Source organism: Sander lucioperca, chromosome 18 (genome assembly GCF_008315115.2).
Source record: "Sander lucioperca isolate FBNREF2018 chromosome 18, SLUC_FBN_1.2, whole genome shotgun sequence".
Lineage (NCBI taxonomy): Eukaryota > Metazoa > Chordata > Actinopteri > Perciformes > Percidae > Sander > Sander lucioperca.
The window spans coordinates 24,647,252-24,659,611 of record NC_050190.1 but is presented as its reverse complement, the minus strand read 5'-3'; the positions used below and the strand labels follow the sequence as shown (position 1 = coordinate 24,659,611).

Genomic DNA, 12,360 nt, shown 5'->3' with positions numbered 1-12,360 from the left:
CCTCATCTGAGGTGTTCACTCACTCAGAGGATTTGTGCTGAGCTGCTTTGAGCTCACACACATGGGTTTTCTGCTGCTGTTGGCCAGAAAGCAGCTCAACAGAGGCAGCTGGGAAATGAATGTGATTCACCCAAAGGAAGTTTTTTTTAGCCCTATTTGCAGCATTAGGGCTCAAGGAATGGGCGTGCTGGTCAGTTAGCGCAGAGGGCAATAAATCTAGGTGACAATTCGTGTAAAGTCTTGCACAGTATTTGGACAATGCCTTGTCATTAAGAAAACATTTTGAATAGGTAGATTTCATATTGTTTTTTTTCCCTTTGTAATCAAGGCAAACAAGTGCGTTCCTAAAATAAGTCTTTTTTTGTGCTGTACGACAGGGTGCTGTTGTTGTATGTCGTGGGATGATGTTGGAGATCTCAGCGCTGCAGGCACAAGTCGCTCACCTGGAAGAAGAGAAGAGAACTCTAGAAGAGCAACTCAGTCTCAAATTCAGAGAACGCTATGACCCTTTAGTCCGACACCTCTTCTCTACCTGCATCCAGCTAAAGGTGAAAATGTATCCAGCTATCTTTAGGAAAATACTTTCACCAGTGACAAAAATGTCATCTTTAAATTTAGAATATTGTGTACCTCTGAGTGATTTCTAAAGTGCACATGACAAAATTTTGCAAGCTCATCTTCACGTTAAATATGATCTTTTATTGATATACAGTAGCTGAATGCAATGTGGTATGCTGTTGAAACTGGCAGTCGTAAAACTTGCTTTACTCATGTTTTTAATATTTTTGCTCTTCACTGTATTGAATTGCTGTTTGCAGCTTGCATTGTCTAATTTCCAAGAGTCACTATTTCACTTACTGTATCTACTTTTTGAGCCAAAAAACACCTTTATTTGTCGTCACTGTGTGTTTGTTTCTCAGGCCAGGCTGGATGGGTACCAGCGGCAGATGGAGCAAGATGTGAGTGAGATGGTGAGCAGAACAAGAAGCGAGGGAGTGGACCGAATCATCAAGCTCAAGAAGAAGTACGGCTGCACCAACAACAGTGAAGGACTCACACTCACACAGTCAAAGGTACAGGAAGGCAGAAAACAGGAGTTTAGCTTTATATGTATAATGTAAAAAAAAATCAAATACAGCATTTTCTCATGAAAGAACTGTAGACATGTAAAATGCAGAATAACTCACAAAGTAGTTGTCTGTCTATCTTTTCCCCTTGAAACCTGTTCAAAACAATGTTAAACTTCCAGCTCATGGCCATTTTAAAGCAACCAGTGTGTGTGTGTGCTCCCTGTGTGTTAGAGAGAAGAGGTGGATGAGTTGAGCCTGGAGAACAGCCGGCTGGCTGCTCTGCTCTGTAAACAGAAAGCTCTGAGCCGCTGGAGGCAGGCGCTCCACCAGGAGAAACTCCACCGACAGCTGCTTCAAACTCAGCAGGTCAGCAGGAATATTCAATACTCACCAATCAAATTTATCTTCTGCAGCAGGGGTCTTCAACATTTTTTTAGGACCCCTAGTCTGAGCAGGGACTAGATATATGGTATCAAATTTAGTTGCATAGTAAACTGGACCTACAGTAATGTTTAGGGCGGCCTAAAGCCTTTACACATACCTTTTTATGGTGCATACAATACTAAGCTATGGCTACCTTATGGTTCCCTTAACTGTAGGCCAGTAAGCGTATGATCAATGTTGTGTACATTTAAAAAAAAAAAAAAAAAAAAAAAAAAATCATGTTAGTGTATATTTTTCAGACTTTTTTCTTTTTTTTTTTTTTAAACCATCGAACAATAATTTAGCGGCCCCCCCCCCTGCAGCAACTCCAAGGACCCCCTAGGGGAAGGCAACAAGAGCAAAGCCACATAAACTCTTTTGAGGGAACACCAGAAAACAAAAGCTTGTGTTTGCTGTCTGTGTTGTGTCCTTTATTTTCACTACACGTTCGTATCGAGTTAGTTTTGACCCGTTTTGTTTTGTAATATCTGATTTGTCCAAAGCATAATTGAATACATATACGTACATATAAGTAATAGTTAGATATTCTGATTGATTAAAACAAGCTTTATGTTTCCCCCTTAACTTTTGCAATCAGTTAGGAAGTCAGTCATAACACTTTAGCCAATTATGTAAATCACATTTTAAGCTTGTTGCTTATAGATCTTTTTTTACATTTCATTATTCAACTTACTGATTCGTGTATTTGTGTACTAAATTATACTTTTGACTCATCAGTCATCATAAAACATTGCTGAAACATATTGATTGTGGTAATGGTTATTATAACATTTTCCATTGTGCCCAGAGGGAGGTCAGCTGTCGCAGCGCGGCCCTCCGAGTGAAGATGACATCAGAGGAGGAGGTGGTTTTCCTGCAGGAGGAGCTGGAGGCCGCCAGGAAGGTGTTGACCTGCTGCCAGGCCGAGAGCAGCAGCGCCAGGAAGCTGCTCCGCATGAAGGTACAGCAAGTCACATCTACACCTCACTGCTGCCCAAACAGGAACAGTGACTGTAGAGCAAAACAATTACATTTCTATTCTATTAAAATTAAATTCAGTTTGTATTTATAGTGTCAAATCATGACATGAGTTATCTCAGTCAGGACACTTTACAGATAGAGTAGGTCTAGACCATACTCTATAATTTACAAAGACACAACAATAACCCCCCCTCCCCTCCCTGGCTCTTGATCTGTCATTGCCGGATGGGACACAGAGATACAAATGTACATGTATTTAAATTATAGTTTCTGGAATCTTAGTTTAAGGTTAAACCCTTATTTTTCTAGAAATATTGCATACATTTAATTAATAACCAGCAATAATTATAACTGAGCTTAATGAGTTCAGTATCTACATATTCACTGTCCTTAAGCTTTTTGTCGAGGATTTTCTCACGAACCGTGTCTTCAAATGTTCCTGACTTTAAATGTACTTTAAAGGAAACTTTTGGATTTGGATCTGCAACAAATAATTCTTTTCATTATCGATTAATCTACTACCTATTTTAACAGTTTATTCAGATTACATTCAGAAATAACTAGAAAGTATCACGTGTAAGAAGCTGGAACCACTGAACTTTTGCCATTGCAGCTCAAAACTTATAATACATTATTAACATTGTTGTCAATTGACTAATCGGCTTTTTAACAAGTATTTTAGTACTGTATGCAACTACCACATGATTTGATTTCTGGTATTTGAGGACTTTATTTGGTGTATGTATAAGTACATTTTGCTCCAATAGACTTAGACTCATATAAAAACTCTACAATGAAGTGAGCAGTGCCATTTTAAATTGTCATAATGTCAAACGCTGAGAGGCAAATAAACTTAATCTGCCAAGCTGAATAACCACTGATACACAGACAGAGGAGCTCCAGGTGGCCAGGCATCAGTCTGCACAGGAGGCTCGCAGCAGGCAGGAGCTGGACAGCTATCGAGTGCAGAGCCTGGAACTAATGCGAGCCGACGTGGAGGACCGAGAGAGACGGCTCAAGGAGTTCAGCGAGCAGCTGGACAGAGGCAGCCGGATGAACCAGTTACAGCGACAACGCAGTGCCAAAGAGATCCGACAGGTCTGTACATTTTATTGCACTTTGTGTCTGTGTTTGTGCGTGTGTGTGCGTGCACAGAAGAGTTCTTGTTTTCTCTGTTGTGTGTGTGTGTGTGTGTGTGTGTGTGTGTGTGTGCGTGCGTGCACAGAAGAGTTCTTGTTTTCTCTGTTGTGTGTGTGTGTGTGTGTGCGTGCACAGAAGAGTTCTTGTTTTCTCTGTTGTTTAGACAAATATATTACATATAAAAGTTGTCCTGTGGAAACCATGTACTGTCTTTTTAAAATGTTTAACTTGAGATACATAAGAACATGAGATAATAAAAAAAAAAAAAGGTTTTCAGCTTGGTGACAATACAGTGTTACGATAAGTCAATCTATTTAGCTTAAGAAGTAGGAGAAATTTCTTAACCCTGTTAATCTGAAACAATTTAAAATCAAACATTTCAGATATTTGGTTTTCACTAGACATCAATGATATGCAGAAAAAAATAATCGATTACTTTGGACACAGAGGCAGAGAAGATGCTCTTTAGTTTGGTGCCTTATGAAAAAAAACGTTTTTCTAATGCGCTGATATCATAAGGTCACTGAACTACATGAAGAACGCACCTTAAAGCGCCTTTAATGTTTGAACAGAAACATTGTTCTGCTCAGTTGATAGTTGTTGATTGAGAGCGCCTAGCAGGAAACAATTACATATTCAACTTTTAATGAGACATTTCACTCAAAACCCCAAATGTCAGCCTCATGGTGGCCCTAGAGGAAAAGTCAGCCACATTAGTAGTATTCGTCTTCTGGGATACATGAATGACAATCTACAAATAGTTGTTGAAATGTTTCAGTCTCGACCAAAATGGTCAATTACTAAAAAAGATCCCTCTAACTAAATGTTTTCTGTTGCACATGTTATTGTGTGGATCTACTGTAGGTAAAGGGCCAGCTCCAACAGGAGCTCAGCATCAAACAAGAAGCCTTTCAGCGAGTGGATAAACTGCAGAGCCAGGTGAACGACATGGAGGCAGCTTTCTCCAGATGCACCTCTACAACAGGTACACATCAACAGAGATAGATGATATGATATGCCTCTCTGTACTCTGGCCAGTCTGTCCGGTTAACTGGGAGAGTTTCTCCATTTACTTCAAATGATTTGACCTTACATATCACTCCCAATTCTATCACAGGGCAAAGCAGGACTTATTACACGCTGTCAGTCAGCAGGATTACTAGAGGTCCCTCAGCAGGTTCTGTACCCACCACAGTATCTTAGTCTTAGCTTCATTTCAGAGCAGTAAAGTGATAATCTGTAAAAATGATTAATAGTTATATACTTCTAGCTGCTGATGCGGTTCAGGAGTACAACTAAAACCATCATGTTATCCAGATACTCGTAACTTTTTGTGATGACATTTTAAATTCCATTAGATTGTATTTTCACCCTGCAGTGTGGAGCACTAAATTTCACTCTGTTCTATTTCTGTCTCAGGTCTACACAGGGCCAGTCAGCAGCACTCCGCCTTGCAGCTTGGCAGCCTCACAAACGCAACACTTCAGTGCTTTGCTACAGCGCCACGGCACCAGACAGCAGGAACAGCCAGAATAGACCGGCCTAAAGCAGTGAGTGAGCACAAGTTCAACTAAAGTTTAAACTTCTAAACGAGCTGTAGCCAATTGTGGGGAAGAGGGCGACACATGATTAAAGTATGTTCAAATTTCATTTTTTCAAATGTAGAGGAAAACGTTTTCTCAGGTCCAATTCAGTGGCTGGTTCAGATGAGTTTTATTCACTGCACAGTGGAGAAAGAAGCTCTCAAGCCAGGGTTTACAGGTTAAGGTTACAACAAAATAAACAAATGCTGAGAAGACATTCCACTCACAAGACTGTCTGGGTGTATTTGCATAGACTTAATACTGTCTGCTTCAACTAATCAAAAGTGCTTTGATTAGTTAAAGGAAGATGCCGACTTATTGGGACTTTAGCTTATTCACCGTATCCCCCAGAGTTAGATAAGTCCATACATACCCTTCTCATCTCACCGCTAGCCTCGCTTAGCCCAGATCCTGGAGGTAACCGGCTCCATCTAGCCTACTGCTCCCAATAAGTGACAAAATAACGCCAACATTTTCCTATTTACATGTTGTGATTTGTATAGTCACAGCGTGTACAAATAACAAGGTCACATGAGACACAGCCATCTTCTAATCGTATACAAACTGGGAACTATGTTCTCAGAAAGGCGAAGTACTGCTACTTCTGCTACTTAGGCGGAATGATTTGCTAGCAGCACCTGAGAAGCCCCGTGGTGAGGAGCAGAGAGTAACAACGGTGCTTTTCAGGTGTTGCGCTAATCACTCCGCCCAAGTAGCAGCTTTGCCTTCTGAGAATATAGTTCCCAGTATGTATATGGTTAGAAGACGGCTGTGTCTCATGTGACCTTATTTGTAAATGTAAATAGGAAAATGTTGACGTTATTTTGTCACTTATTGGGAGCAGGAGGCTAAATGGAGCCGGTTAGCTCCAGGATCTGTGCTAAACTAGGCTAGCGGTGGGTGCGTCAGACAGAGTTACAGCACGCACGGAGATGAGAAGGGTATGTATGGACTTATCTAACTCTGGGGGATTATGTGAAAAAGCTAAAGTCCCAATAAGTTGGCTCTGAACAAAAGGTCTCTCACAGTGATCGAGCAAAATGCTTTGTTTTAACACTAAACTAGAGCAAGGGCAGACATACTTAATTAAATCAGGAGACACTAAAAGGAAAATATTCTTTATATAGTCATCTCTAAGAATGTTTTATAACACATGAGACATAATACACATTTCATCAGGTCATACAGTAAGACTGCTGTTGCACTGTCTTTGGATAAATACATTTCAAATCAGCCTTTGTTGTTCTTTCAGGATCCGTCTCGCCTGCGTGTCCAAACTGCTGAGAGGCTGTTACCGGACCTGTGACATTCTCCCCTGGGTGTTTTGTAAAGCAACACCAACTTGTTTAACATGTTAGCTGCTGTTTGACATGCAAAGTGCCTATGCAGCATGTTTGTGAAGCAAGTTATTTTCAAAGCTAAGACATAACCCCTCTGCCAGGGTTTGTGATTTGTCATTCAACAAGGCATTTTATTATCCAGTAAATTTAAGAACGTGTTCGTTACAACACAGTGCAGCACCATTATGCTGTTTTAGCCCATATTTCAGTCTTATGTGACACTGTTTCTTCATGTAAAATGGAGTAATGATACAATAATTTGTCAATTGAAAATAAATGTCTTAATAAAAACTATTGTGTCAGTCCATGAATTTGATCAATAAATATTGACATTTATTTCTACAAACTGCTTGTATTTAGTTTTACTGCTAACCATTTCCTAAAGCCTATTATTGGTCTTTAGATTAATTAATGCATTTCTCAACCATTGGTGTCCAGTGTAAAAAATCAACTAACTTATGCCTGAAACCTGCATGAGATTGTAAAATCAATTACAGTTAACATTTACTTGCCTTGCATGTGGCCGTGAAAAAAACGTAGGTATTTCTCGTATTGGGGAATGGTCAGTGAGAGCTGTGTTGAGGCAATCCCAGCCCGCTGCGTTTTTTCAGTATGCCAAGTACAGCCCCTTTAAAGAAAAACTAATTATGGTATGCTTTGGGAAATGGTTGACAGAATTTTTTTCATATATAGGATTTCAAGTAAAACTTGATTCTAATAATTTGGTTAGCTATTGTAAATGTTTACCATAGCAGCATTATCAGCGTGGATGTGGTAGCTTCAGTCCCCCGACCCACCCTCAGCTCTCCTGCGGCAGCCCGGTGGTGTACAGGTAGGAGACGGTCCCTGCCTGGATCTGGAACGTCTGTCCCTGGATGTGGTGGCTGGAGATCTGCTCGCTGGTCTGGCTGATGGAGATGGGCTGGCTGCTCTGGCTGCTGATGTGAATTGCCTGGCTGTGTGTGTGCTCCCTGCCCACCTGTCCCACAGCGAGCTGCTGGATGGGCTGGTGCATCACCTGCAGCTGCTGGACCGCCCGTTGTGCTATCTGAAGGGTGTGCGGGGCCTGTAGCTGCTCCATCGCCTCTTTACTGAGAGTGAGGACGTGCATCTGCTCCGGCTGGTGGCTCATCTGGCCCTGCAGCAAACTGATAGTCTGAATCTGAGGGCTCTGGTCCACCACGCCACCCTGAGTCACCAAAGCCACATTCTGCACGTTTCCTGGCGACTGGGTGAGGAGGGTGAGTCTGGAGTGGGACGATTCTGCTGCCTCCCCCTCAGTGGTGATGATGCTGATCTCCTGGTTCTGCCCCGGTGCAAAGTTAATGTTGTCCACGTCTCCCGTCACCACCAGCTGGAGCTCCTGTTCAGAGGTGGAGGGCAGCTGGTACGGCTGCAGCTGCAGGATGTTGTGTACCTCCTCCTCCGGTGGCTCTGCGGCGTGGAGAGCATCTGCTGTGGCTTTTGTTGTCGCAGCTCTCTCCTTGTTGTGAGATTTGGTGTGTGTGTTCAGATTGTCCAGGCGGGTAAACGACAGGCCACAGGAGGAGCATGTGAAGGGTTTCTTCCCTGAGTGAGAGGCGACGTGTCGCCGTCTCGCGCTAGGGTCCGAGAAGGATTTGTTGCAGATGCTGCAGTCATATGGCTTCTCCCCTCTGAAAAATTACATTATGATTTTAATGTTTTGAATGTAAAAGCAGCTGTTTTTATATTTACAATGGATCACATGTGTTTATATGAAGGGGTCGCTTTTTATCACTTTTTTTCGACATACTATGCTATGTTTTTTTTATCATTTTCTTCAACTATACTATATTGGCTTTTTAATCGCTTTTTCGACATGATATATAACCATAGCCTGACACCAGACCCACACTCAGTTGTAACTGAGAGTGAGTCTGGGCAAGCTTCATTCACAGCTCATTTCCAAAGGGGAGTCACCAACAGACGCTGCTCAAATGCCTGTGGGCGCAATTGGATAGTCCTTCAACCAATCAGACCAACGATCCGGGTGACGTACAACGACAGCGGCATCAAGGAGTTGCTGCGCTTCGGTGGCTGTCATGTTGAATGTAAACAAAAAGCTGCTTGTCGTTGCTGCGCTATTGTCATCGTGTAAAGCCCGCCTCAACGGATGTGATTGGTGCGTCGATTTGGAAAAATTGGAAATGGGCTTGAATGGGCTATTGGCCAGACTGACTTGCAGAGCAAATCTCAAATTTGCCTAAAGTTCGTCAGGGTTTTCCCAGGTTAATACTATGGCTTTTTTCGACATAGTATACTATGGGTTTTTTTTCTCTTTTTTCTGTTCCTTTAATAATTCTTTTGACATACTTACTATGGCTTTTCTTCTCTTTTTTCGACTCTTTTATAATTTTATGACATAATATACTATGACTTTTATCGATCATGCTATACTATGGCTTTTTTTTTATCACTTATGCAACTTACTATACTATGGCCTTGTTTTATAAATTTTTTCGACATACTATACTGTGGCTTTTTATGACTTTACTATGACCTTTTTCACTTTTTTTGACATACTATACTATGAATTTTTATTACTTTTTTAGTCATACTGTACTATGACTTTTTATTACATTTTTCGACCTACTATACTATGACTTTTTATTACTTTATTTGACCCACCAGAAAAGGAAATTAATGCTGAACAGTTGTGATTCTTCAGTCAACTGATGGTGTGACAAATCGGCCAGCAGCATCAGGAAGTCTCATTATCCACATGAGGAAGATTCAGGATAACCACAGTGACCTGGGAGCTCCACAAAGAAATCCTTTCATGGAGGATCTGGACAATTTCAATAAAAGTGTATATATGTACTCATTTCATCTGATTAAAATGCTTTATTTTGGTCTTTTCTTTAATTGAGTAGTGTAGTGAAAGAGAAAAATACAAAGACTTGTATGTCGAATAAAGTAATAAAAAAAGCCTAGTATAGAATGACAATAAAAGTCATTGTATGTCGAAAAAATTGATAAAGAAAGCCTTAGTATAGTATGTCAAAAAAAGGCATTGTATATGTTAGGAAAATTATGATTTACATACTTTTCCTCGTTATTATTAAACTGTTTGCATAGAATAATATTATACTGATTACAGTTTTCTCTCTCTGTTAAATTAAACTGTTGTGGATATTGTTAAGAAACCAAAACACTGCTTGCGCTCACAAGATAACATGAAACCATTGGCTATCTTGTCTAAGCACGGTGTGTTGCTGAGAAAAGAACATGCACTCCCTGACCAGATAATTGAGACGTCATCGACTCTGACAAGATAACAACTGACTGTGTACTGTAACTGGCTCCTTGTTATGTTCGCAAGTAAAAATGAACTTTGATATGATTTCAATGGTCCTGTCTATTATTTGATAATGTAATTATTCTAACAGTACAGTATGTCAACAAAGTGATAAGAGTCATAGTGTAGTTTGTCGAAAAAAGTCATAGTATAGTATGTCAAAAGAAGAGAAAAAAAGCCATAGTATAGTATGTCGAAAAAAGTGATAAAAAAGCCATAGTATAGCATGTCGAAAAAAGTGATAAAAAAGCCATAGTATAGTATATTGAAAAAAGTGATAAAAAAGCCATAGTATAGTATGATGAAAAAAGTCAAAGCATAGTATGTTTATAAAAGCCATAGTATAATATGTCAAAAAAAGTGATAAAAAAGTCATAGTATAGTATGTCGATAAAAGTGATAAAAAATCCATAGTATAGTATGTCGAAAAAAGTCATAGTAGAGTATGTTGAAAAAAGAGAACAAAAAAGCCCCAGTACAGTATGTCTATAAAAGCCATAGTATAGTATGTCGATAAAAGTCATAGTATAGTATGTCAAAAAAAGTTATAAAAAGCCATAGAATAGTATGTCGAAAAAACGTGATAAAAGAGTCATAGTATAGTACATGTATGTTGAAAAAACTCATAGTACAGTATGTCAAAAAACTCATAGTATGTCAAAAAAAGTCATAAAAAAGCCATAGCATAGTATGTCTATGAAAGTCATAGTATAGTATGTCGAAAAAAGAGAACAAAAAAGCCATAGTATAGTATGTTGAAAAGTCATAAAAAAAGCCATAGCATAGTATGTCTATGAAAGTCATAGTATAGTATGTCGAAAAAAGTGCTAAAAAGCCATAGTATAGTATGTCGAAAAAAGAGAACAAAAAAGCCATAGTATAGTATTTCAAAAAAAGTCATAATATAGTATATCCAGAAAATTCATAAAGTCATAGTATAGCATGTCGAAAAAAGTGATAAAAAAGCCATAGTATAGTACGTTGAAAAAAGTGATAAAAAAGCCATAGTATAGTATGTCGAAAAAAGTCAAAGCATAGTATGTTTATAAAAGCCATAGTATAGTATGTCGGAAAAAGTCAAAGTATAGTATGTTTATAAAAGCCATAGTATAGTATGTCAAAAAAAGTGATAAAAAAGCCATAGTATAGTATGTCAGAAAACGTGATTAAACTCATAGTATAGTATGTCGAAAAAAATTATAAAAGAGTCGAAAAAAGAGAAAAAAAGCCATAGCATAGTATGTCAATAAAAGTGATAAAATACCATAGTATAGTATGATGAAAAAAGTCAGAGTATAGTATGACAAAAAAAGTGATAAAAAGCTATAGTATAGTATGACAAAAAAAGTGATAAAAAACACCATAGTATACTGCCCTACAAAACAAAAAGGCAGTAACTGCATTTTTGGTCAAAAATGAGTTATTATCATTTTCATGACATTCAAGGCATCCTTTGTTATGTGACAAAACATCTTATCTCAAATGTGTGTCGTTTTGGAGAAAAATGGTAAAAATGGTCGTTTGTACAGTAACTGCAAAAAGCCCTAGTGAAACAAAGCAAGAATACAGTAACTGCAAAATAGGGGTAAAATATCAAATTAAATATGAGGATTGATATGTACAAAGAATAAGCTAATATAAAGTAACAAAAACAGCCACATGTCCAATAATCTACCTACAACTAAGCTGGATGACAGGATAACTTGATAACAGCTTAACAATGTGAGACTTTAAGCAGCCGTTTCAGCACCAGAACAGCTTCCGGGTGGAAAATATTGACCTAAAATGGTCAAATTAGTGTTGGTTTTGGTATATCCATGTTCAGGAAAACAAATGGTTCCAATTATTTCAAATACAGTGTATCTAACACACCCAGAGCCCAAGTTGTGGCAAAATAGTTTTTGGAGAATCTGTAGTTACTGCCTTTTTCCGTGGTATGGTGCCACGTTTTTGGTAAGCAAGAATAAATACAGTAACTGCAAAATAGGGGTACAATATCAAATTAAATATGAGGATTGATATGTACAAAGAATAAGCTAATATAAAGTAACAAAAACAGCCACATGTCCAATAATCTACCTACAACTACTTAGCTGGATGACAGGATAACTTTAAAGTCATTTTTCTCAGTTCTGCACTCTGCGTAGTTACTGCTTTTTGCTTTGTAGGGCAGTATAGTATGTCTATGAAAGTCATAATATAGTATGTCGAAAAAAGTGCTAAAATGCCATAGTATAGTATGTCAAAAAAAGTGATAAAAAAGTCATAGTATAGTATGACAAAAAAGTGATAAAAAAAGCCATAGTATAATATGTCAAAAAAAGTGATAAAAAAGTCATAGTATAGTATGTCGATAAAAGTCATAGTATAGTATATCGAAAAAAGTGATAAAAAGCCATAGTATAGTATGTCGATAAAAGTGATAAAAAAGCCATAGTATAGTATGTCAAAAAAATTCATAAAAAGTCATAGAATAGTATGTCGAAAAAGGCCATAGTATAGTA

At 38.6% G+C, this 12,360-nt stretch overlaps 2 protein-coding genes across 5 annotated transcripts in view; one reads left to right on the top strand and one right to left on the bottom strand.

Annotated features, from left to right (window-relative positions):
- si:ch73-242m19.1 overlaps positions 1 to 6,837 on the top strand; it is a 33,285-nt gene extending 26,448 nt beyond the window's left edge. The window contains exons 38-45 of the mRNA XM_031309955.2: positions 378 to 548; positions 921 to 1,073; positions 1,302 to 1,436; positions 2,302 to 2,454; positions 3,363 to 3,572; positions 4,479 to 4,599; positions 5,034 to 5,164; positions 6,450 to 6,837. Coding sequence (XP_031165815.1) covers positions 378 to 548; positions 921 to 1,073; positions 1,302 to 1,436; positions 2,302 to 2,454; positions 3,363 to 3,572; positions 4,479 to 4,599; positions 5,034 to 5,164; positions 6,450 to 6,503 — 1,128 coding nt within the window. The 3' untranslated portion in view covers positions 6,504 to 6,837. The remainder of the gene's footprint in view (positions 1 to 377; positions 549 to 920; positions 1,074 to 1,301; positions 1,437 to 2,301; positions 2,455 to 3,362; positions 3,573 to 4,478; positions 4,600 to 5,033; positions 5,165 to 6,449) is intronic.
- Positions 1,908 to 12,360, bottom strand: part of zbtb24 (zinc finger and BTB domain containing 24) — a 26,434-nt gene continuing 15,981 nt past the window's right edge. For 2 of the 4 annotated variants that reach the window (XM_031309968.2, XM_031309969.2), the window contains exon 7: positions 7,243 to 8,192. In XM_031309968.2, the coding sequence (XP_031165828.1) occupies positions 7,337 to 8,192 (856 nt within the window). In that variant the 3' untranslated portion in view covers positions 7,243 to 7,336. Of the gene's footprint in view, positions 2,505 to 7,056; positions 7,166 to 7,242; positions 8,193 to 12,360 lie in introns of those variants that run through there. The other 2 variants (XR_004106834.2, XR_004106833.2) reach the window with 2 other exon arrangements.